This window comes from Zonotrichia leucophrys, chromosome 7, assembly GCF_028769735.1.
Source record: "Zonotrichia leucophrys gambelii isolate GWCS_2022_RI chromosome 7, RI_Zleu_2.0, whole genome shotgun sequence".
Lineage (NCBI taxonomy): Eukaryota > Metazoa > Chordata > Aves > Passeriformes > Passerellidae > Zonotrichia > Zonotrichia leucophrys.
In genome coordinates, this window is record NC_088177.1 from 15,680,291 (window position 1) to 15,705,611 (window position 25,321).

A 25,321-nucleotide genomic window follows, 5' to 3' on the forward strand; every position below is an offset into this window, starting at 1 on the left:
GCAATTTTCTTTGTGAGCTTTGAAATGTCCAAGTGGTAGCAGTTGGTGAGTGTTTGTATGAAATGTGCAGTGGTCTCTGCAGTGCTCCTCCATTCCTCTGGGCTGGAATGTCTCACATGGAGAAGTTATCTGTTCTTTAAACAAGAAAATGTAAATTAATGTCTTTTGTAGGAAACGTGCTGAATAGGGATCTCCTACAGACCTAGTTCTGTATGTAGGCTGAGACAGTTCCTGGATTTGAGCCATGCATTTTTCTCCCTACAGTCAAAAACATTCATTGTAGCCTACGTAGCCTTACTGAAGTCTACCAGCTTTGTTTGCAGAAAAGATTCCAGCCTTTTGGAGACTTTGCTATCCTTTTTGCTGTGCTATCTTGATATAGATACCAACCCTAATTCTTCCAATGAGACAAATTGTGTTTTAGCCATTCTTTCACCAGATCACAGAATCTCCTTTGGTAGATATGGAGTAGTACAACAAGAATTTTGATCAGTCTAGACTCTTATTATTTTTGTATTATGTAAATGGGCTGGGTAAGAGGAGCAGGCACTGTTTCCTCATCAGTTTTCCAATATTTATAATATGAAAGGCAGAAACAATCCCTGTGCTCTCAGTACACTGCATCTGACTCACTGGGACGGGTGATGTGCAGGAGGAAAGCTTTGGCTTTTATCTCATTCCCTCAGGACCCCCACTGCCTTTATTTTTTTAAGGCAAAAAACCTAATTCATCCCTTAAGCAGGCACTTCAGGGCTCATGGACAGATTGTGCAGAAGAACAGGCAGCTTTTAGCTGTTTTCTCTCTCAGCTGTGCTTTCCTAAAGAGAATAATCATAGAAACCATAGGGTCGTGGTTGAGCCCTTTATAGTTGTGTGTGTTATATTAAAACAGTAAATCACTTTCATGAATGTGCTTTTTCTCTGTGGAAGCTGTTGGGTAATTTAGTCCAAAGTCAGCTGAACATCTCTAGTTACTTCAGAGATAGCGTGTCCTGCAGATGGTTTCAATTAATACTTGTTCAGGGCTGTCTACAGAAAGTATCCAGTCTGATTGTTTAGTAAGTGTCAGTTAGAAATATCTCTGTATATGCCCATGAAATGTGACCTTCAGACCTGTTGTGGTCTGCTGGGTAAAATTATGTCTTGGCACGGGGTTTTAATCTGTGTTGTTCTCTCTTCACCTTTTTTACCCCATATTGGAAGTGGGCACATTTTGTGGAATTGTCAGTCCCAAACTTGTGCATCTGTTTGAGGGAAAAAAAGCAGTAATCTGTGTTAAGCAGTTATTATGGATTTTACAGAGAGTATTTTTCTGTTCAAAGCCTGGCTCAGGCCAATTATTCTGCTTCAAATTAGCATGCATTTAGGAATAGCACTTAAATGTGAACATGGTTTAGGAACTTGACTGGCTGCAGCCCTCTGAGAATTAGCAGAAGGGCCTTTTTAGTTAAACCAGTATTGGAAGTAAATGTGGCTTATTACTTGCACAATACAGATGTTTTTTAATAATTGAAGATGAAATAAACTGAATATTTTGAAGAAAAGACAGGCTGTAAGCATTAATTGAGGTGATCTATGAAAGCAAATGGTTTGTAATACATGTGGCAGGACATGCATAGGACCAAACACCATAAATACTTAGAATTTGATAATAATGTGAGAATGATAATCTATATCACAGAATAGCTAAATAGTACACAATCAGTGAATCAATGGAAATGTTCCTACAAATTACACTTTTTACAGAGAGAGACTGTTTAATCTGGTGACATTTAATAAAATATATTCTTGGATTCAGCAGGCACTGGAACAGCTCGGTAGCAGCACTGGTAAGGAAGAAGTTTCATTTCTGTTGCCTTGCTTCTTTCAGCAGAACTGCAGTTGGTTCCCAGTGGCCTGGCTGGGCTGGGTTCAAGATCCTTGCTTGAAGAAAGCTGTAAATATCTTCTCTTACAAGCTCTGCATTCACCTGTGATGGAAGCAGACACACACCACATACATATGTTCTTAATTTGCTGCTTCTTGGCAAAAATTTGCACTCCCAAAGAGTTCTCCATAAAGCTGGAGAACAAAAAAATTGCTCTTTGCCCACATTTAAGACATGCATAATCCCCAGTGAGGAGTTAACATTTGGGGAACATAGGAAGAGCTCTGGTGCTGGCAACATCTGCCTGGCATGTGCAGTCACATCCTTCACAGCTGGGTTACTTTTCATGGGCATTTCTTGCAATTAAGGTGGAAGAAATAATTGTTCTTATGTGCCCTAGATAAGTTGATCTCTTTTCTTTAGCTGGCAGGCAAAGTGGAAGGCTCTTGGGCTTACAGAATTAGTAAGAAGGAACTTACAGAAACATCTAATTTTGAAGTTCTTTAGCCATTGATTTTTCCATGCTGTGATTCTTTCTTATTCCTACTGCTTCCATCATTGCTGCCATTTATAGACTGGTGCATAGCCAGCAAAGAGCCTGGCTGAATTTGTCTGCTCTGTTGCTTGGACTCAAAAAGGGTTTGGATCCACAGCTTAAAACTTGCATAGTCAGTTCCCTTTCAAACCCTTCTTTAGGGGAGTCATACATTAAAGAAATCATGTGCATCATAATTTCTTTGTCTGTAAACTGCCTGGACACTGTTCAGTATTAGTATTTAGGATAAGACTCTTAAAAAGTCATTCCCTTTTCAGTTTCTGTAGGCTAAAGTGGTGCGACTGCTTTTCTAACACCACCTTCTGTCAATTACTTATGTAAGGAGTGGGTGTGCATTTAAAAATTTCTAGTGGAAATTGCAGACCAGTTTTAAATAGTGTGGAAAATAATAATAAAACATAACTCCTCAATAGAGTTTCACATCTTTTCACAGTACCACACAGGGATGGTCATTCCCAAACATTAGCAACTCTTTACACCTCAGAATGTGGCATGGGAGATGTAGTATTATAAGATATACTTGGGTTTATTCTGAAAGTAAGCTTGTATATACTTACAGTTCAATTTCAATGCCTTTGTGTTGGGTGATTTTGTTTGCAATAAGAGACATTTCCCTGCTGCTGTGTGGATTCAAACTGAGGATTTTTCTCATGCCATTAAATGTGCTGAGTGATCTGATATGAACTTTTGGATCTCACAGGACACTAGGCTTTTCCCTTTCCTAATTACCGTTTCTGTGACTTGCTTGAGGGGATACTTGTGAAGGGATGCATGCTGCTACATCTTAAAAATACTTCTTTTGCAGAAGGAGGAAAGATTAATTTGTTCTACTGAGAAAAATAGGACTTTCTTCTCTTCTGTAACATCAATGATAAAATCCTTTGTGAGAGTGGGAAATATTATCTAGGAAGTCTGCAATTTCAAGACTTACCTCTGATCAGACTTTTCCTGGACCTCTTGAAATATGTTCCAAGTTTGCAGAATTAGCAAGATGGCAGTTCAGAAGGTTCTTGCAGCTCTCATGTTTGTAATTCTTTATTTTTTTTTGTTTTTCTTAATTTTAATGGGTGTACTTACTCTTGAACTGAAAAGCAGAATTACTAAGTGAACACTGTTTGTCAGATCCTGTACTTTGTCCTGTACTTACACAAGGTAAGATCTTTTCTGGGGTGACCGCTTCCCTTAAATTCTGGGTCTAGACCTTCAAGCTTGTCTTTGCTGAAAGGAGAAAAATGCCATGTTATTGGAGGGGTATTGCTGCCTGTGGACAAAAAGCCAAAGTCCCTCCTTGCCAAAATGAGGAGACTTAACAGCAAAATGGAAATCTGATGGTGTTTTGCCAGGTGGAAATACAAATCCTCTGTAAGCTCCATCTCAGGAGAGGCAGATGATCTGTCTCAGTACTGAATGAATTGATGTTTTCTAAAGCACCTGAAGACAATTCCAGCCAGTGGCTGTACAGAGCCACTAATTGTGAGCAGTTTAATTAGCCACAGGTGGGTGAAGGATGGATGAGCTGTGCTTTCTGGGTTTTTTGACTAAAATCTGGAATTCTCTGGACCACTGGCAGCTTGTTTGTTGAATCATTCACTTGAGTACAGTCAGAGCGCAAGCCTGTAGCCATTTCCCATGGCAAAGAAGACTGTTATTGTTAAATCTCCTGCTCAGAGTAAAATCTTCTGTTGTTTTATGAGTACTGGGGGTTTTTTTGCCTGAAGTAGAAAATTATTCTAACTGCTGTAAAGTATATTCTCACAATTTCATGGAACCTTAGAACAGAGGTAGAGCTGCCATATTTTATGAACATGCAGAATTTTCTCACTGATTATAGGAAAAAGGGCTGAGCATGCTCTTGTGGTTAAGAAACTTTGACATCTAAACTGTCTTCCACTCTATCAAGGAAATGCTGGGTTTGTGGGGATTTTTGGTTGGGTTAATATTGCTGACTCAATTTCTTCATTTATGAATAGGAAAAAATTTGATCTTGCCTAGTTAATCTCACCATATATGGAAATTGTATCTCAAAAAAAATTAATAAAAACATGGCAATCAGTAAGTGTCCTTCAGTATGAAAGATTAAGAAAAATAAGGTTGATATATTTTTCTTTTTAGCTATCACAAACTAGTTTTAAGTTACAAATAATAATACCTGTCTTACATACTGATTTGTTAATTCTGGTATTTTAATACATGGTTCAACCAACTCAATACATTTGAGAAACCTCCCATCCAGTTTTAATCTATACCATCAGGTTTCTCTGTATTTCGGGTGAGCTATCCTCATCCTAGCACCATGAACTGGGACTGGATTCCTCTCCTGCCTTGCTGCAAATCCTGACAGGCTGTGCAAATTGCAGTTCACAGTGGTTTTGCTCTCTGAAGTGGCTGGATCAGCTTTTCTTTGCCTCTCTTCCTTGCAAGGTGGGCTAGGAGGTGCTTCCAGCATCTGACCAGTGCTCTTTTGATTACCAGGCACTGTCAGAGGCCACTCCAAGGGCTGTTGTGTATTTAGTTCATGATTTGTCAGGCAAACCCATACCCTAAATCCCCCCAGTTTGTCCCTTTTAGTCTCAATTTCACAGTGGGTTTTGTACCCAGCCCTTGCCTTGTGAAGCTGTAGACTGTGAGGCTGCAATCAAGAAACTGTAATACATTCAACTGTAAAACATCCAGGAAAAGAAAAGAAAAAAATGGAAAGAGCTGCTTATTTATTTGTAAATCAGCAGCTCATAAACTGCTCTGATGTACATGGATGTCTGTCACAGCTTTTGGTAAATTGAGTTGCAGGACCTGCAAAAAGGGATGCAGACACATTCCCATTTTCTTCTCTGAAATGGCTGGAGGCTGTTGGTGAACAAAGCCCCTGTCTATTCCCCTTCAGAGTGACATCTGTGCGCTGAAGAGAGCATATTTAATGATTCAGTAGTTGGAAATTCCCTTAAATAACCTCCAGGTTATACCTCATGTTTGAGAGAGACCTGAATGTGTACTGAATACTGATTATCCCTGATCTCTTATATGGCCCAGGAGACATTATTTGCCTTTAAGAAATGAGCCATATTTTACAGAAAATAATTCTTGGTGTCTGACTGATCATCTGTGACCAGGCATGTCTTTTAGTCTGTTTTTGATTTTTTTAAATTATTATTATTTACTACAGATAGTTTCAGTGGTAATTATGTATTCCAGTAGATGTAGTAAAATGAAAAATATTACAGATTGAACTGGATACTCTTGGCATTGCACTTACTTGCTTTGGGGAAAGAAGACAGGTTTTGGGACTAATGTTCCTCCCTTTGCTTGGTCTACCAAGTAAAGAATATAAGATACAGTGACAGGCTGCTAATTCACATTTTACAGTGAAATTGGACAATTGTCTCAGAATAAGGATGGAAAACAAGATATCTGTCACACGAACCTGAAACAAAGCAGGGAATGGATACTGGAAGGCTGGGAAAAAATCTAGATTATTTTTGTTTGTTTCCTGGAGGACAAGGCAACTTCATGAAGATGTATTATTATAATAATATTAATATTATCTGTGTCATAAGACAACAGTGGTCATGAATGGAAATTCTGTTTACAGGAATCTAAACATCAAATGGGCATGAAGAGAGCACCTGAGAAGCAACCAGTATTCTGGTTCCCTTGTGAATTCCCAGTATTCCCTTCCCTTGTGAAGCACCGTGGCAGGACCATGGAAGGAAAGCTACACTGAGAATTTTAACCTCAGAGGTAAAAAAAAATTGTATTTCAATGCTATGACAATGGCTTATGATGATTTTAATGTGTTGAAATGTACACTTTCTCAGTGAAATGTCTGCAGTCACTGTTCTGGGGTGTTTCTTTTTGTTCTGTGTGTTGTAGAAAATTAGTGTTGACTGGAGAGTAGTTGCTTTCCTTACTGAGACTTGTTTACATTTAGATTTGGAGTAAATGATTTTTTAAAAAAATGTATTAATATTGTTTCCCTTTGTTATTTGGGAAAGAATGCAATAACTGTCTCCCAGAAAGTAAGTTGAGTCATGAGAAAAGCACTTACCTGAAGCAAGAAAAAGGTGAACAGACAGGGTCATGGTGCTGCTCAGGAATAGTTCTTGCCTGTGCCTTATTCCTAAAGAAAAATTAAGCTAAAAGCTAAATTATCCTCCTGAGAATACCTGCATCAGTCTGTCACTGTTTCCGTACAACTGAGTTTTGATCAAGCCTTCAGTTCTCTAGCAGGACAAGTTCAAGTAGTTTTGACCACTGCTAATGAATGCAGTAGTTAATTTTACAGATATAAAAAAATAAGGGCAAGAGCTTAGGAGCTAAGTATCTGTGCTGAAAATAATAAAACAGTGATGAGTCTGTGAATCAGCAGGGTTTCAAGGCTGAAGTTCCTGGGATTGACCTGAGAACTCTCTCCAACACTTCTACAGTTACAGATTTGAAAATTGTGTGAGAACACCTTCTCTTTCTATAAACAGAAGGACTACCAAGGAGATGTGTATCTGAAAATATAGTATTGACTTTGAAATATCTCCAGTGTTCTAATGAGGAACGGTTTTAGAATGCATTTTGCATCTTCACTGTGCAGTTCTGATTGCATTGAATCTCGTGATGTAAGTTGGATTTCTTCCACATCCTAAAGAATTCTGGTTGTGTATCTGCAGTTCAGGTCCTCTTCTCACTGTTATCTAGCAAATGTAGGTTTAGCTTGGGGTTGAATGGAAGCTTATCGCTTTTTAGCAACAACCCAGCTTGGGAAAAGCCTGCTTGCAAACACGAGACAGTAACAAAATGTGCTAATTGGTTTCTTAGGAAAAAAGCACCAGCAGTGAAACTTTTCACACGGGGTATTCGCCAGGAAGTGTGTCAGTGTGTCATACAGACCTACGTTCTCCATCTCCTCTGTGAATGGGGAGTTTTCACGGGGGTGGGGAGAAACCTCAGTGCCAGAAACACAATATGAGCCCTTTAGGGCTTTTTCTTTTTTTTCCCTCCTTTCACACAATAGGTCCGTCGCTCTCTATAGTCGGCGGCTCCTGCGTTTATCAGGGGCAGGATTGGGCAGATAAACTGACTTGTTATTGACTATGTTATGTCAAAGCTTGCTGAAACACTTTCGGGTGCTTACACTTAGCTCCGAAACCACCGAAAACATTACTGCGCAAACCGAACGGGAGATGTTTGGGTTTCACACCAAAACAAGCCAATTTCTCTTTTCGCTTAGCTTTTGGCGGATTAAGGTGAGGGTGAAAGAAATGAACTGGACAACGGCAGAGCGGGCGGGTCTGAGGCGCGGCAGAGACCAGGTGAGGAGGGCGGCAGGCCGCGGGGCTTCGGGTGCAGCCTGAGGGGCGGGTGCGGCCCCGGGAGCGGGTTCAGCCCCGGCGCTCGGTGCAGCCCGGACCCCGGCGGGGCGCGGTGCCCGCCGGGCGGCGCTGCGGGCCCGGGGCGGGCGGCGGCGCCTCCGCCCCTGTCGGGCGGGCGGGGAGGGGCCGGGGCTGAGCCCCGCTCGCTCGGCTCCGGCTGCTCGGCAGGGCAGCGTCCGCCGGCGGCTCGGGGCGGGAGGCGGCGGGACGGCGGGCAGCGCCTTCGGCGGCAAAGGTACGGCTCCCCCGGGCTCCCTTTGTTCCGCGGCACCGGGATACGCTCGGGGATGATGGGGTCGGCGCTGCAGCGGGGGCTGTGGCGGCTCGGCTCTCCCCTGAGGAGGGGGCGGCGGTGCTGGGTGCGGGTCCGGGCACGGCGGCCGCGGCGCCTCCTGGGCGCCCCTTCCCCGCACAGAACTGCGGCTCCGGGACGCTCTGTGTGCGCTGTGGCCGGATTTGAGCACTGGTGGATAGTAGCGGGGATGGGACGGCTTCATTTAGGCACGAACGCGGTGCGCACACACGCGGGGACGGTCCGGGGCTCGCTCCCTCACATATGAGAGTGTGTGTGCGTGCTCCTTCTGGGAAGGGAGCGTGGCATCTGTTTCTTCTTGTCTAAAATAATTACCCTGTGTGCGCGGCTTCCCTGAATGCAAAAGAACGGGCTGGGCTGTGGGGCTTGGGGGAATCGTGGGAAGAGCGCTGCTAACTTGGAGCAGGATGATGGATTCTGCTGTCGGGTTACACTTGGAGAGGAGACTTGAGGAAAGGCTTTCCAGGGCAGTGGCATTGTCCCAGAGAACTTCCCTGAGGGGACGGGCTGGTGCAGCCTCGCAAGGAATACCGCCCGTCTGCGCCCATGGATTCGGTGCGGGACATCTGCTGCCGCTGTTTTGGGAAGGGCATCCCTTTGTTCCTCGGAGTGGCCAGACTCCCCGCTGGAAAACAATGGCCTTCCTAGCAGGGCCACAGGGAGCGGGGCACTCACCGAGTGGTCCAGTGCTCGCTTGCCTTGCCCACGGTGGCTCTGTGCTCACACGTGCTGTTTGCTTTTTCCACTAATTTAAAGCTTTGAAATTTCAGACCATGTCATTAAATCTGTTGCTATGTATTTAGTCAGGACCACTATTCTAAGGGACAAACGTAACAGTAACGAAATAAAAGCTTGCTACTCTTAAAATATATGTCAGAGAAACTATTTTAAATATATCCAGATTGGAAATGGCCACTGGCATAAAGGTCAGGTAAAACTCCTGACTTTGCGATTTTTGTGTGGAATCATGAGCCTTCCATATCCGTCTGTCCTATTGTTAATTGTGAATTAAGGCTGGCAACAAGCTGCCCATCCTTCCCTGCATGAATCATCACTTTGTCAAGCCCTGTGTCAAAAACAAGGCTTTCCCCAAAAGTGTGCAGTGTTAGAGAACAGAAATACTCTGACCCATTTGTTAAAGTCAAGTTAGTCCTTGGCTGCTTTTAAACACGTGAAAGGTAAAGACATTCTTCTCATGTGCTTTTATTTCCAGTTATCCCAGGCTTGAGTTTAAGAATGTCTTCAATTTAGTGCTTAAAGCAATGCGCTGCCCCGGGCTTAATTTTGTGTGAAGGTGTGAGGGTTGGAGCGTTCCCATTCTTCCCAAAGTAACATAAAGTGGTCACTGCTTGTGTTGGCTTGTAGCACTTACTGGCGTGTTAGGTTGCCACAAGTTCCTCCATATCCTTAGGATGTTGCTGAAACACCTTTGTGGTGTTGGATATCTAAAAGGCTTCTGGCTCCTTATGAGCACCACGGACAGATTGAGTGCTCAGCAAAGTGATGGGGAAAGGACTCATGGAAACATCTTAAATACAGAAGCTTGCCTTTTTACTTTTTTTGGGTTGTCTTTTTTTTTGGTTTTGGTAGGAGACCTTGTTAAATCACACCTGTGGGGAGGAGCTCTGTGTGGAAATGATGCCAGGGGCCGGCAGTTTAGCTCTGTCGTGTTAGTCCTTTCAGGCATTGTGCAAGACTCGGGGTAATTGCCTTTAGAAGGGCAAATGTACATTGCAAGCCTGCTAGCGCTTCTGGGGGAAGGGAAAATAAAAGTCTGGCGAACGAGGAGAGGAAGTGGGAGAGAGCAATTGGAAACATAAGCAAAGTCATTAATTTTTCCCACTGTGCACTCTTAAGAAACTGCTGGCAACATACTGGAGGTACTCTGCCTCATGGAAGTATCAGGGACTTGCTTCACATGATTCTGTGAGGTCATCTGGTTTCCCTGAGCTCTGTGGGAACAGAAATTCCTCATGCTGGAGCCTGATCTCATCGTCCTTCGGCAGCAGTAGTAGCAGCGGCTTGGGAATTGGAGAGGAAGGTGAAGGAAGTGCCAGTGGGACGGTTTGGAGAAAAGCTCAGTGCTGGTGTAGGCCAGGCTGGACACTCTTCCCTCCTTTCATTTGCCTTGTGTGGTCAGAGCTGGGACAAATGCTGACATGCCCACCAAAGTTCAGTGCCCTTTCAGACTGCTGAGCTTGGTTAGTACAGCGTCCTTTGAATCCTACCCTGTGTTTCATTCATCTTTTTTTACTGTACTAATGAGCAGCAAGCTGAAATGGAAAGTGGTGGCTTGAGTGACTGTATGCATCAAGCTTGGGGAATTTCCTGAGTTTGATGAAAGACAAAAATAAAGAGGTTTTTCCTTGCCTTATAGCTGTGTAGTTAGTCTGTTAAATTCTCAGAGCCTTCTAAGTAGCCTCTTCTGTTTGTTGTGGGACTACTGGCAAGAATTTTAGGAAGATTGAAGTAGCAATGACCAGCCCTGGAGTCTGTAACTTGATCTACAGCTTTTTCTCTTCAACTGGGAAAGGAAGTAACAGCTCTTGTTACACCCTTATGTAACCTCTCCATTCATAACCTCCAAAAAAGAAGGAAACCAGAGCTTGATTTCTGGTGTATAAGCTAACATCAAGGCATGCTTTGTCATAAAGAAACAGTAAAGAATAACATTAATTTTCTCCTGTTTTGCAGTTCCCAGAATGGAAAAAAGCCCCAAAATCCACAACCCTACCAAAAGTTAAACATTTTAATTTTGTGCTGATGGGATAGTGGAAATCTCTGCAACTCTGTGTCATATGTGGTGAAATAACTGTTATAGAGGATACTGGAACTACAACGAGGGTGTTTTTGTGGGTCTTTTCTGCTGTGTTTGAACATTAGTCTCAAAACATTCATCCTTTGCACTTGTGCCCCAGTTTGCTTGTGGTTTGGGAGAGCTTTGGTCTTTTGGTGTATTACTCCAGATTTTGGTTCTAAACAGTGTGAAGACCAGGATCTCTTTTTTTTTGGTTTTATTTTGTTTGGTATGATTTGGTTTTTTGTTTCCTAATAGTGGCATAGCTTTTAAAGAAAACTGTACAGAAAGTTGATCTTTTTGCCTCTCCCAGCTCCATTTTACTGGGAAATTTCCCATTTGGTATCACCAAGGAAACTTGCATCCATTTCTTCATATATATTTTAAGTTTGATAGCGAAGTCACCGTGGTGATGAGAGAGTTTCAGTGAGAAAGACTAGTGCTTAAAAATACAGTTTCAGAGGCTGAAAAGAATTATCAAGTCCCCTTTCCAGATGCAAACTGGTTGGGGAATTCGTCTATGCAGGCAGTAAAGCAGGAGTTATGGACCCCAGAGGCCAGAACATCTTTTTTCCAGTGCTCCAGCTTTTGGGAGGAAAGCAACAGAGGCAGCAAGGAAAGACTCATTTTTCCCTACTGTAAGCAGAAACCAGTTTTTAAAAACGCGTGACCACAGCCTGGTCAGCAGTGGTACAAGTTTCCTGGGCCCACAAATATGCTTTGTGTGTGAGCTCTCTTACTGTTTGCTTGATGCTTCTTTTTCTGTAATATTCTATAATTTTCATCGTTTGTACACTCCAAAGTGCTACTGGGGGTACTTTGAATTGCAATAAGAGTACAAATATACAACTACAAATAAGAATAATTAAACTGTAGGCTTTGCTACAATGGAAAAAACCCCAGGTAGTGAAGTTTCTACTCTTTTATATGCATTTTTTAATGGAGTCTGTTCTCCTTTTGTCTACAAGACTGTGCTGGTGTTTGAAGATCTTTGAAATCCTGGGCCTTAAGGTAACCACCAGTTTTTATGCACAATGGAGCATATGCAGTGTCCTGATAAAATCCTTGCCAGTAACCTTTGAGAACCTGCACCTCAGAAATGAGGAAACTGCTGGGGGATGAAGGGTTGAATTCTGTACCTTGGGAAAGCACAAGCAAAGGAAGTTACTCTGACTCTCTGTGTTTTAATGCCTTTGTGTTAAAACAATTTGAAGCACAATTAAGGGTATCACTTTAGAGAAGAGGTATCCTTAAATTTCTTATTGCATAAGGGCTCTGTGGATGGCACTGTAGTAAGAAGTCAGCTCTGCTGTTAGGAGAGTTTTTAAAGGGAGTGAGTTGCTGTTAATCCTCTCCACTGTTTCTCTATGGAAGCAAATAAGCAACTTAACATTGAGATACCGGTGAAGAGATGAAGAGATGCCATTTTTTCTGGGACTCTGGGAAACCAGTTCACTTAGTTCACCAGTTCACTTAGTTCACCAGTTCCTCCTAGCAGATCTCTTGCTTACCTGATGTGAAAGAAGGGATACCTAGGATGTTGAGCTTCCAGCAAAAATAACAGCTGCTCTACCTTTTCATCAAGAGAGGCTTGGAGACAGGGCAGCAGAAAGGTGGCAGAGGTTGAAAGGCAGATTATTTTTGGGAATAGTTAAGGCTACAAGATAAACACCTGGTTGCTGGAGTGTTTGGAGACCCTTCCTAACTTTTAACTGTGCAAGTAGGTCTGTGAGTGATGGAGCACTTGAGGTTTGTTGAGCAGAGCAAGCTAGGGAGGTGCTAATTCCCTGTGAACCTTTGAGAAGGAAAAGAGTTGTTGAAGGGGTGAAAATGGATCCCTCTCTCTGTGAAGGAATATTCCTGGTAGTGATGAGGGAATATTGCTGCCATGATATACCAGGAATCCTCTGCACACCCTGCTCGGTCAAAATGGGGTCAAATAGGAGATGGAGCAGAAAAGGCTGATTGGAATGGTCAAGGAAAAGCCACTGAGAGGGAAATAGGCAATATGGGCTATGCTTATATGGAATGAAGTCAATTGACATAAACCTTTGTCAATACTTGCCTGTGAGGGAGAAAACACATTTAAATTTAAAACCAAAGCCAAACCCCAGCACTGTTAGCAAAGGCAAGAAGTGGCTATTAGCAGATCAGGAATAAATTTAGTCTGTGAATAAGGCACAGCATAAGGACTGTTTCTCATGGAGAAGGCTGATAATGGCACTCTGGAGCAGTGTAGTAGTCATGGCTGTAGGATGCCGTGATCTGGAGCACACAGGACAGATACAGCTACAATTACCATTGTTCAGCTCACAGGCTGTCAGGCCGCCGGGGCTAAAAGGGCTCTGGAGATCACCTCCAGTGATCAAAGAGTGCAGGGCTCTGTGGAAACAAAGTTCACGCCAGGAGAAACCCTGGAAAATCTTTTGGCAAGCAAGGGCAGAGCTGGAGCTCCTTGTGCCTTGTAACACTTCTGGAACACGGGGAGTTTGCCTCTATCTCGTGTGAATAGAACTTCTTGCTTCCTATGAGCTGCCAGATGAGAGTTCTCACTGAAACCAGCGAGGGGAAACTCAGTAGCTGTGAGTGTGTGCTGAGTTTGCCTGCCCCGGGACCGGCTGCTTTCCGTCTGTGAAAGGGAGTTGCTTTCTATTGATGTTTTAAGAAGGTGTCCCTCTCTAAAGCTGTGAAGTGTTCTATTTTATTTGGAAAAATCTCTGTTTATCGTGCTAGTTGTTAAGAAAAACACTGTCTGCTGGCTTTTAACTTCAGGGACATCTGGACAAGAGTGATTACCGTGTGTTGAAAAGCAACTTCGTGAACTGCTCCCATTGTCTGAAATATCTCTTGTACAATACACAGGAAGAGCTGGAGATGGCTGGATTTAGAAATTGATGACTTTTATCCTCTAATTCCAGGTGTCTATCTGAAAATAACTGTTGAGGATGAAAATGACAAAATAGTGGATATAGGTCAACTGCTTGAGATGAGCAAACCTGTCTTAGTACATGTAATTTATTTAATCCTTGCCTTCCCTTAGATTTTTTTAAATCTTAGGTTTGGGCAAATCATGCTTCCTCTTCCCACAACACTTGCATCCATAATAGTCTTTTATTCATCCATAAAATTATTTTATTCCCTCCCTTTATTCAAAAATAGCAGTGTCTTGCTGGACAGAAATGGATGCACAGAATAGTCAGTGATGGCAAGTGGTGGGGTGAAACCCTGCACTACTGTTTTACCTTGGCAGCTACCCCTGGGAGAAATGGGACTAGTCGTGTCTGACTTCCTGCAGGTTTTTCTCTTGTGATGGATTGACTTGCAAAGAAGTAATAATTTCCACTTGAAGCTTTTTCTGCAGCTAGGGAATTTTGCAGAGCAATTTTTCTGCTCTGTGGTACTTAATGAGGGGTTTGTTCTCCTCTCAGCCCGTGTCTCTGATGGAATGCTTGTGCTCAGATCTCCGCTCCTGCCTGCTTTTGTGTGCAAAATCAGCTGCTCTGTTGTCCTTTACTCTGTCCTTTTGAATGAAATTCAGCATTAGATGTGTCTGAGAGAGTAGATGTGTAGACTAAGAGATGTACAGCTGGCATGATTTGTCTTATTTTCATAAAATACTGTGTTGAAAACATTCCAAACCTTATCTACAAATATTTCAAGGACCCCATCAGTGAGGTTTTCAGGAGAGGAAGTTGCAATGGGCTAGACTAAGACCTTTGGGGTGGTGTTTGGGTGACTTCCTCCTGTTTTAAATGGAAAAGGACAGGGAAATTTTTGCTTTATCCAGACTTTTACTGCTTGGAAGATGATATGGGTGCGTGGAAACTGTGAAACCTGTGAGTGCCAACTGCTCTAGGGGTTGGGATGTATGCTCAGTTACTGTGGCTGATTGATGCTGGGTAGACACAGGCACTGATGCCTCCTCTGGGATCTGGATTTCCTGAAGCTCCTGATCAGGTTTGTGCTCACCTGTGACCGGTTTTAAGCCTGGTTCACTGACTGCTGTGACGACTTTCTGAGGCTGCTTTTCCTTCTGCTGTTGGCAGCTGAGTGCAGTGTGGGTTACCTGGCCTGTTATTTCGTTTTCTGCATATCTTCAGGGCTTATCACCCACTGCTTAACAGGCAACAAAGCATTTCAGCAGAAGATTAGCGTGTACTCTGGTATTTTAACCCTGTAGGATTAGGACATCTCTGAGTACCTGCCTCACCAATGATGTAAATGTGTGTTTGCTCCACCTTGAGCAGCTTTACCTGTGCCAGGGATGTGAGGTTCCCATGCTAGCTGCAGGAAAGCAAGGCTTGCTTTCTGCCCATATGCTTGTGTAGAATAGAAAATAAAACCACCATTTTGGTCGAAGATCTTGATTACAGCTGATTGCTGGAGTGCTCCCGAGGGACTGAAACCTCAGGTGAAAGAAATGATCTGACTCTGTGAGAGCTGATTGATTGTAAAAGTGTTTTGTGGGGATCTGCTACTGAAAGCTCTTTTGAACCCAAGCCCTGGTGAGGTGGCAAGCTCTGGTGTCTGACATAGAGCAAACAAAGAAGATCCCCTAATATAAATAAACACTACCTTGGTTTTTGTGCCTCTGTTCTGCAAATGTAACCTTTGGATTGGGCAGCATCCCCCAAAATTGGCAGAGAACTTTAGGCGGCAGCATGAAAGATTAAGATAATCAGTTTAAAAGGGCACCCACTGCTTAGTGGAGTTTGGCTGTCCAGCAGTAAAAGATTTTTTGGTTTCTTTTCTGAAAGAATGAGGGTGTTTTCTATCTGTCCATATCCCTTACTGACAAATTTTTCAAAGTTGTTTTGTCCAACCACTGTCAGTCTGAAATGTAGTCTTTGGTTTAGGGGGAGAAGGCAGGACCTTTGACAACTTTTGGTTGACAACTTTGCAGTCACATTTTGTTCCTTATTTTGAAAAAGACTCAAGGAAACCTTAGCAAGGTGTATGTGCCGAAAATTGACCTCCTTTGTTACTGAATACTTTATCCCTTTCTGTAGATGTGGACCAGGCATGATTATAAAACTCTGTGGCTGGGCAATGACTAAGAAAAGCCTAAATATAAGAAACCACCATGGATCCTGTTTCTGCTGAACTCAGTGGGATTTTAACCAGAATTTTGGACTGTAAATAGCCTTGGTAGTGAAGATCTATTTCTAGATGCATTGAAAACACTCAAGGTGTTATCCCCATTAAACTAATTAAGAAAAAAAAAAAGAAGGAAAAAATGGACTCCAGAATAACCATTTGCATGAAATCCCACTTCACACCTATAATCTTTGAAGCCTGTCAATATAATCCAAAATGCAAAGGAACATTTTAAGGGTAAAAATGGAGTAGCAGACATATTTTGACTGTATTTTCACAGCTGCTAAAGAAAGAGTGCCTTAGCAATGTTGAAAGACCCAAATGATTTTCCCAAAACCTGGTGTGACTGTATGACTGACCCAGATGGGTTAAAGCAAGGCAGAAAGTTGACTTAGGAAATAGATCAGCCCCAGAGTGCGATTACTGGTGACAGTTATTGTGTTGTGGTTGCAAAATAATTATCAGAAGTAATTTGAAGACATATACTGCTGGGACTGTAAAGTAGGAATAATAGAATAGATATACCCCATGGTCTCATAGAGCAGGTAATATCCATGCTAATGTTATTCAAACCACTGGGGAAAAAAATAACAGAAAGTCGCCTTAGAGAAATGCAAGCACAGCCCCCTCAGGCTGCTGAATTAGTTGGTTTTGGTTTTTTTAAGGAAGAGAAAGAGGGCAAAGCTCTATCTTCTGCATACGTGGCTCATGTGATTTTGGTTTTGTGGTAAGGTACTCTGCACCTTTTTGGTGATACCAGAGTTGTTCATAGTCTCATCATGATGTGAACAGAGGCACGAGAGAAACCTCTCTCTCACTTTAGGGGAGATTACTGCTTAGTGTGCGTTGTAACCAAGCTGTAAATAAATGTAAAAATAAAAGAGAAAACACCCCCCCTCCCACACCAAAACAAAAACCCTAAAATCCCCCAACAGGCCCCAAAGAACTTCAGCAACAACCAAACCTCTCACTTGTGCATTTTTGAAGAACCTGAGTCCTGGTAATGAAGGAAGTTTCATCCACTGTTTATATCCGGAGGAGATGATGTCCCAGCAAACATTTTGTACATGTCCTAATGCAGGCTAATTATCCCACTATCAGTTTTTCTAAACTACACTTAAGCCTCCATTGTTAAACTATTAAAAGATAATATTGCCTCAGTGGTTGCAGCTGTTTGTTCAGCAGTACCTCAACTGGCCTGATTCTTTCTTGAAAATTACCCAATCTTTAGATAAATGTGTGGTGTTTGGTAGCAGAGGCCAGTGGAGCATTCGTTTCTCCTGTGGAATTCTCTGGTCAGATCTTCTGTCATCTAAATTGCAGTCACTGGTGCGAAACTGCCCTAATCTGATGTTGCTGAAGGGCTGTTCCCATTTAGCTGATGCTGAATGCAAACATTCCTGCGGTCCCGGTACAAATGCACCCCGTAATGCCGCATTTTACTTTTGTAATTCACCAGGGCTGGTTGTTGTTAAGCGCTCAAGAAACCCGGTACACGTGTGTCATGTTGGGTGCCCACGGAAATTTAAGAGAGGTTGCACAAGGCTTCAAATAACAGCTCTTGCTCGGTAGGTGAGATGTGAGGAGCATTAGCTAATTCAAAAGCTTCGAATTATAAACTCTTCCAGTTTGGAAAGCACTGATTCGTGCAGTAGGACTGTGAGAAAGGAAGGAATTCAGAAGCTATCCAGACACTGGTGAAACCAAGAGGAAAGATGGAGAGTCAGAGGAAGCCTTTTAGTTCTTTGAGTGCTTTTACTGATGTTGTGATATCCATTAACATTCCTTCCTGAAATTCGTCTGTCGCGTTCCTCAAGTCCATTTTCTTGAAGGAAAAACAGCGGGCTGCAACATGGAGCTGTTTTCTGCTCTTTTCCACAGGACATGGATGTGTCAGAGCGACAATTGAGAGCGGTCCCAGCTGGGAAGGAGGGTGCAGGTGTTCCTGGCAGAGCAGATGGGAGGGATCTGGAGGGAGAGCAGGGGTTTCCTCTGGATGATACCAACGCTTTTTCACACATGCTGATGTCGGGAAATGCAGCTCCGAGTGAAAAGGACATTGTGGCAGTTCTGCTGCAGAGTCTGCCTCAGTTTGCCTGGTGAACCAGCACCGGGCGTTTCCAATGAACTTCCACCTTTGGGGCATCAGAACAGGATAAATTTAAATCCTGCCTCTTGCTAAATTGGTACTTAAGCTTGTCATGAGCAGCAGCACCAGATGATGGTTGCAGCCCGTTTTGTTTTGGTCAAATAATGACATTGTGTCCCTGGATGCTTTTTGCAGCAGTGGCCTGTCAGTGTTCCCGCTTTGTGTGGGCTGATTGCTCCCTAACAGAGAAGACAGGGAAGGGGTGGGCAAGCTGATCCTGACAGGGGCTCAGGATCTGACCTGGAACATGAAATCAGCTTGAACTCCACTATTGAGTTACTGATGTTGCACATTGTTCCTGTTGAGAGTTAGAGAAAGGAGGTTATCTTCTAAAGCGGGCTGGTTGTAGTGAAACCAAAGGCTTGCGGTGTTTTAGTGTTTGGTTTTGTTTTTAAATAATCAGAGCTTGAGAGTAATAATAATAATAATAATCAGAGTACATCTGTGTTGGTTTTGATGGTAGGGAAATTGTCCTCTTGCTAGAATGCCTGGAAAGAAAAAAAAAAGCCAAGCCACCTCTGCAGGCAGTGGTAGTTCCAGTGCAGCAAACTCCTGAGTGTGAGCTAAGGGCTGCACAGCTGTAGGAAGCTGCTGACAATTGTTGCTGTTCTGCTGTTGGAGGGTGATGTGGAAAACCTGGGACAATTCCACAAGGTGCTGTATGCCAATAACAGGGCATTACTTCATTTCCCCCCTGGAGAATGCGTGCATTTAATTGTACAAGGCTTTGGGGGGTTTGCCTATTCTCTGCATTCTCTTCTATTTATAGCTGTCATTAGCTCTTTTTCCAGAATGGCCAGTGATAGGGTTGCTGTGGCTGTGGGATGCTGTGATTTTTAATTTGCCATCCTTGTGGCCAAGAGGGGCAAGAAGGCTTTAGATTCAACTGAAAATCTAAATTTTATCCCAATCCCAGGCACTGCAAGCAGTGGATACAACAGTCTGTGTTTTAAAAGGCTCTGTGTAGCGTGGGAGTGTGTGGATAAAAGCAGTTTAAAGACACAGCCTGCCCAGCACTTCTCCTCCCAAGCATGTTGTCCAACATAAAACAGATCAAACTGTGAAGGATTACTGAATTGACTTTTAAAATATTTTTCTGAGAATGGAGACATGTTGCAAATGTTCTCACTCCATTGAATTTAGGGCTCAGATATGAGACCGAGGAGAGGAAGAACAGATTTGTTAACAGCCTACAGAAAAAGGAGATGTTTTGGAATGCTGCTGATCTTTCCTTTAGGGACAAGAAGGGTTAATTTGGGAGAAGCCTCGATTGGTAAATGGGTATGGGTGAGACCAGAGAATGTTGAAGGAAGAATCTGATCCTCCTGATGTCTCAGGCACTGGGAGCAGGTTCTGGTCCCATCCCTCTCTTAGATCTGGTTCTTGTAAATGGTTCTTGAGTAGCATTAATCTTTTTAAAGGTGTGTGAATACATCCGAAAGTAGAAGCCACTTGCTTTTGTGATTACCACTGCTTCCCAAACTGTGGTGAGCACACTGTCAGCAGTGCTGATGGGAAATATTAACAGCTGCAAGGCATCTTTGAGTGTATGGCAAATACTTGGACATGGATTTGGATTGCATTTCTGAGCTTTTTCTGAAGTTTAGCCATGTAATGTTGCAAGGGCTTGATTATTTTTTTTTCTGTGAAGTGTGCTGATTTTTGACATTTTTTATAAAGCTAGTTCTAAAATTAGTATTTGGTATTTTGAAAGTGCTATATATTGATCTTCCACTACATTCTTCTAGTAGATTCATTTCAGTTATTAAGTCCTATTTAATTGATTAATATGTGTTTAAACACTGTTGGGTTCTCTGAGCAGTGCTTTTTCCCCCCACACTTTTTACCTCAGATAGATAACCAAATTATCCCACAGGCTGGATTTTCCTTTGTTAGCTAAACCAGAGCAGGGATTAAGACTGGATTCCACCAAAGCAAAGGCTAACAATGCTGCCATGGCAGAACACTCTTGAATCATACATAAGTGGAGGAGGTAATCTTTAATGGATTTTTGCAAAGGCTAGGCTATTTAAAATGGCTTTGAGCAATCAGTATTAAATAAGTTGTTTCAGCCTGTTAATTTTCTCATCATTTGGGTTTCTAGTATTTTCTGGCTTGCAAGTTGATGAAAAAGATTTTAATCATAGAATGCTGTAAATTATTGTGGAAAAAAACAAGCTGAAAATTAACCTTTGAGCATAAAATGGAACTTTTCCAATATATTGATGTCAATATCTGTATACAACTTTTTGATCCAACTTATAAGAATAGATATAGTGTCTTCCTACACCTCTTCTGCAAAACATGGTGCTGAATTTGGGAATAAATGGAGGTTTTTGATGGGTTTGGCTGCTCTTGCTATTGAAATTCCCAAGCAGTGAGGCATGAAGTGTGGTAGGTGGTATGTAATTTCACAATGGTAAATGAGGTATTGTACTTACAACTTAAATTTTAGGTTTAAATTGCCCTTATTAGGATTTTGTGTTGGCTTTTTTATATATTTGGCCACAAACCCATTATTTAATAAGTTCCATACTTGAGAAAGACTTTACTTTTTCAGCCTTCAAAAGTTATTTGAGCATTAGTCGATGTATGGGAAGTAATTAGGTCGCTGAAACAAGATTGGTAGTTTAAAAAATTTTTCTTAATAGGATGCAGAAGTTGAAGTGATACCTCTGAAAAGATTCTACGAATGTTTAAAATTTTTCTTGGTGATTCAGAGAGGTGAACTTTTAAGAATAAAAGTATCTTGCTCTACAAAAATATTTGTCCAGTGTTTCTGTTTAAAATAAATGCTCTTTTGTTTGTTTAGCAGAGTTGACTCAGCTTTGGTTGGTTACCACAGTTCAGCACTGTTTTTGCATTTCCATGTGAATTTCTAGTAATTCCCAGGCTTGGTTCAGGTTTTGGGGATCTTTTTGTATCACTTTGCTAGCTGCCTGTGGAGCTGTGCTTCTCTTCATTGAATTTGGAAAAGCATCAAGCAAGACTTAAGTCTTGATCTAAAATCCCTCAAATGTCACTCACTGATGAAAAACATCAAATAACCTCTAGTGAAGTAGTGGCTGCAGGGAGAAGGGAGAGATAAAAGGCTTTGCTTGTTTTAAATTAGTGATCTCATGGAGAGGTACTGTGGCAAGGTAGCACTGGTTATATGAGGTAAGAGCTTCTCAATGGCACTTTGGGGAAACAAGAACAAAAATTTAGAATTAAAATGCGCAGCAGTGGTAGGGGGACCAAGGGCAGCCTGATAGCATTCTGTGACAGCTGACTGGTGAAGCTGAGCTGCTGTTCTGTGTGGCTGTAGCTGTGCAGTGGCTGGGCCCTGGTTTGTGTGGTCAGCAAAGCTGTTCCCTCACCTCTGGCTCCCTGTTTGTGGCCGCTGCCGTGAATCCGTCCATTTTCCAGTGGAAGCTGAAAGCAGCAACTGTGTGCCCAGAGCTCCTGAGGAGCTCACTAATCTCCAGCATTTGGATTGGAGGCATAAAAGGCTGGGAGGATCAAATGAGTGCCAAGTTTTGGCCTGACCTTGACTTCTTTGTCTAAATGACTTCCTTTATCAGGCTTGCTTACTTTGTTTTGTTTGATCCTGGTCCCCTGCTCAAGCCCAGCTTCTGGCCTGTGCCACTCCGGTTATATTCGTGCAGTGTCTCCACTTATCAGCTGGATTGTTGCTGCCCCGTGAAAATGTTCTCTCCAGCAACAAAATTACAAGTAAATGAAGTAATTTGGTAGCTTCATGTAGCCAATACCAGCACTACTTTAGAACCCACGGTTCATGAACTAAGATCAAATAGTGTGGGTTTTGTCTCTGAGTGGGTTCACTGAGTTGGTTTCCATTTCAGTATTAATGGAGGAAGAAAAATGCAAGTAAGCATGAAAAAGAAACTCAGAGTTATTGATGAACTTGAGTTCTAATTTAATTTCTGGAGATTCTGATGAAGCTTTTGATAAAACACAGACTTGCATGCACATGAATATTGCATGCACATGTTGAAGTCATCCAAATACTCTGGTTTTGATGCCCACTGGAATCTTCATTCCTGTTACTAGGAGTTTCATGTTTAATGTCAAGTGGACCAGAAGGCATTGTTGACTATTAGAAGTTAAATTTTGGAATCATGTGGACTACCTGGGTAGATGCAATGACCTTGAGAATGTTCCCTGGAAACATAATTTTAATGTAGTGTTCTTTCAACTTTTATTCCTGAAGTCGTGTTACTAGATAATGCCTGTGAATAATTAGAGTAACCTTGAGCTAACCTTTGCTGTTTGTTTTATTCTTGTTTCTTTTGTTTTTCCCAGGACAAAATGGCCAAAATGGAGGTCAAGACATCGCTTTTAGACGACATGATTGGGGTGGGAGATATGGTTCTTTTAGAGCCACTTGATGAAGATTCCTTCATCAATAACCTGAAGAAGCGCTTTGATCACAATGAAGTTTATGTGAGTATATGTTAAAAAATAACATCCTATGGGGAGCTATGCTGTCATTCTTAAGATATGTGTTTATTTATAAGAATACACACAGACTGAGTGCCCGAACATTATCTATTGTATTAGGGATGTTTTAAACCTTACTTGTGCTTTAGCCTTTCCTGTACTACATTCTTTGCATTTGATCTTCCCCATCTGGGATATTTTTCCTTTTTCTGTTTCTCCATTACACGACATGGGAGATCTGTGATTTTCATAAAGAACAGTTCCAGAACTGCTGCTGGCAGTAACTTTGATGCTCCTGTTGTCAGAGGGCATTACAGTTATAAATAATTCATTTACAGGGAAGGCACTTCCAGGATGTTAGAGCCGGCTGAAGCAGAAACAATACATGCTCAGAATATGCTAAGGGTAACTTAAATATTGCCTGCTATCTTTGATTTGCAAAAAGGGTTGTGTTTATTACAATGGTTGAGTTTTAAACTACATACAATGAGCTTGGATATATGTGGAAGTAATCAAAGTCTTCAGGCATATTAATCTCTGAGTGATGATCACAGGAGACATGTGAACTGGCAGTTGAAACACAAGGCAGGGAATGAAGAGACAAATGGTGATTCCAGTTAAGCCTTTTATTTCCTGCTTCATCTCTTTGTTCCACTTTTGCTAAAATGTGCACGGTATTGTATCTGTTTTATTGCTTAGGGTGTGTGAACTTAATGGTTTGGAGAGACTTTCCAAGGCTGCTGGTGAGCCTAAATATTTAACCAAAGTATATCTGTGATCTGCAAACAATTGTGTCTGCAGCTTACTCAAATCAAATAGGTGTTCTGAACTTAATTATAATTTACCCTTCCTCCCCTTTTTAAGTTTTGGGGTGATTATATTTTTCATTCTTGCTCAGCATTTGAACCATGATGGTTTCATTATACTGGAGATTGGAAAGAAGTTATGGGAGGATCTGTGCTATTTTTGTTTGCTTCTTCTATACCTTAGTGATAGTCTGTGCTTTTCTACCCCTGCTATTCACTGTCTGCCATGTCCTTCTTGTCAATGTTCTTGTTCAACCAGGCCTGCTCCCTTTTCTGGACACATTAGATTGGTAATATACGTATTACTATATACTCCTAACTGCTATTGTATCATCTCCACTGATTGCTCCTTCAGGTTGTACTGACAATTTAAATTAGACAATAAAATTAGATTAAGAAAAGACTCTCAGTATCCATGAAAAACTTGTTGAAGAAGAAACCAAAATGATGCATATTTGTGGAGAGATTTTTTCCTCAATGGTTAAAAAAATGAACCTTTTTGTTTTTACATTTCTGTTATACCTTTGAGAGTTATTTGTGAAACTTTGTGTCTTGAATTTTCCTTGTTCCTTGAAAATGGGTTCTGTACCCTATGGATAACCCTTGGATGTTGATATAGGCAAGTAGATATCAGACTTTTCTTTTCTGCTCTTTCATCTTGTTTCTGGCAAATCCTTCATTTTCAATAACTGCAGTGGCTGTCTCTTCTTGGATTCAGGTTTTTTTTTTTCCAGTCAGTGACTTATATGCTTAATATGTTCCACATCAGTTTTAGGGTTAATACTCTATTCTTAGTGCCTGCAGTAACAGTGGGTGATTCTGAATCATCCCATTCCATTCAACTCAAGAAAAAATGAAGGAAAAGGAAAGGAAAGAGAGCTGTTTGCCTGGAGATTAAAGGAAGCAGCAGCACCCAGCCCAATCTTTGGGTCATATTTGAAAGTTTTATTTAAAGCATTAAAGATGCAAACCTGTTTTGTGAGGGCACCCTGGACTGTGCAGTTTCTTATGAAGGATTGCTATAAATCTTATGCAAGTGGATTTCCCAAGGGGAGTTTTGGTTTCTTTTTTTTCCCTGTCAACTACTATGGATTTTCCTGTCAGCTACTATGGATTGCATTTAATTACATGTTTCTGCTTATTTCAGACTAGATAGTTTTTTTCTTGAAAGAAACGGAATGTTTTACTATTTTGTTATCTGCTGTTATGAGCTAGTTGACAACGTGTGTTCAAACACACATTTTTTTTGAGATGATGACATTGAATTATGTATTTCCCCCAGTTTCTGATTTTGCTGCACCTGGCACTGATGTGCAATTTAATTATCTGTATTATGTTCTTTGGTAGGTGATAGCAGGTGCCACTTCTCCCTAGCAGTGTAGGATCCTTTGGCTTGCAGGTGGGAAAGTCTGTTTTTTCAAGGTCTTACAAGCTCTGTGTGTGAATCTAGAATATGAAGGCGAAATGATCTTTGCAAATATTAAAACATTCACTACATACAATGATGGAAAATAGAGATGTTCATGCCTGTGCCACATGCTGCTACCAAGTATGCAAGTTACTTGGCTTGTGATACTGCATGGTTTTATTTACCAAATCACTTGAGGAATATTGTCTACTCTCCATATCAGCTGGGTTTTGCTGCCTTGCAAATTTTTTGCATATTTTAGAAAATTTGTAAAACAGTAACAGTTTGAATGGTGCTCACTGTAACAACCACATTAATTTTCAAGTACAAACTCTTCTCTATCTTCTCCTTGCTGCTGCCACTCATGGCAACTACACTTTGCATTTCTGGTTTTAGACTCTGATGGGCACAATGGAGCCTCTGTTACACCTGGAAGTAGGGCTTGTTTTATCATGTAAAATCTGTAGTTTGCATCCAGGGGAAGCCCAATTGCGCTACTGAAGCTCTGCTGCTGGTGCTTAACCAAGA

General features: G+C 41.8%; 1 protein-coding gene and 1 long non-coding RNA gene across 5 annotated transcripts in view; one reads left to right on the plus strand and one right to left on the minus strand.

Moving 5' to 3' along the window:
- Window positions 1-1,856: 1,856 nt before the first annotated feature.
- LOC135450329 (uncharacterized) lies at window positions 1,857-3,801 on the minus strand. The gene is made up of 3 exons (XR_010441029.1): window positions 3,735-3,801; window positions 3,355-3,641; window positions 1,857-1,969 (listed from the first exon to the last, which is right to left on the minus strand). It is a non-coding gene; the product is annotated as an uncharacterized LOC135450329 (long non-coding RNA).
- Window positions 3,802-7,542: 3,741 nt separating this feature from the next.
- Window positions 7,543-25,321, plus strand: part of MYO1B (myosin IB) — a 107,238-nt gene continuing 89,459 nt past the window's right edge. Inside the window, exons 1-2 of one of the 4 annotated variants that reach the window (XM_064718007.1) lie at window positions 7,543-7,720; window positions 22,442-22,582. In XM_064718007.1, the coding sequence (XP_064574077.1) occupies window positions 7,592-7,720; window positions 22,442-22,582 (270 nt within the window). In that variant the 5' untranslated portion in view covers window positions 7,543-7,591. Of the gene's footprint in view, window positions 7,721-7,924; window positions 8,016-22,441; window positions 22,583-25,321 lie in introns of those variants that run through there. The other 3 variants (XM_064718009.1, XM_064718008.1, XM_064718010.1) reach the window with 3 other exon arrangements.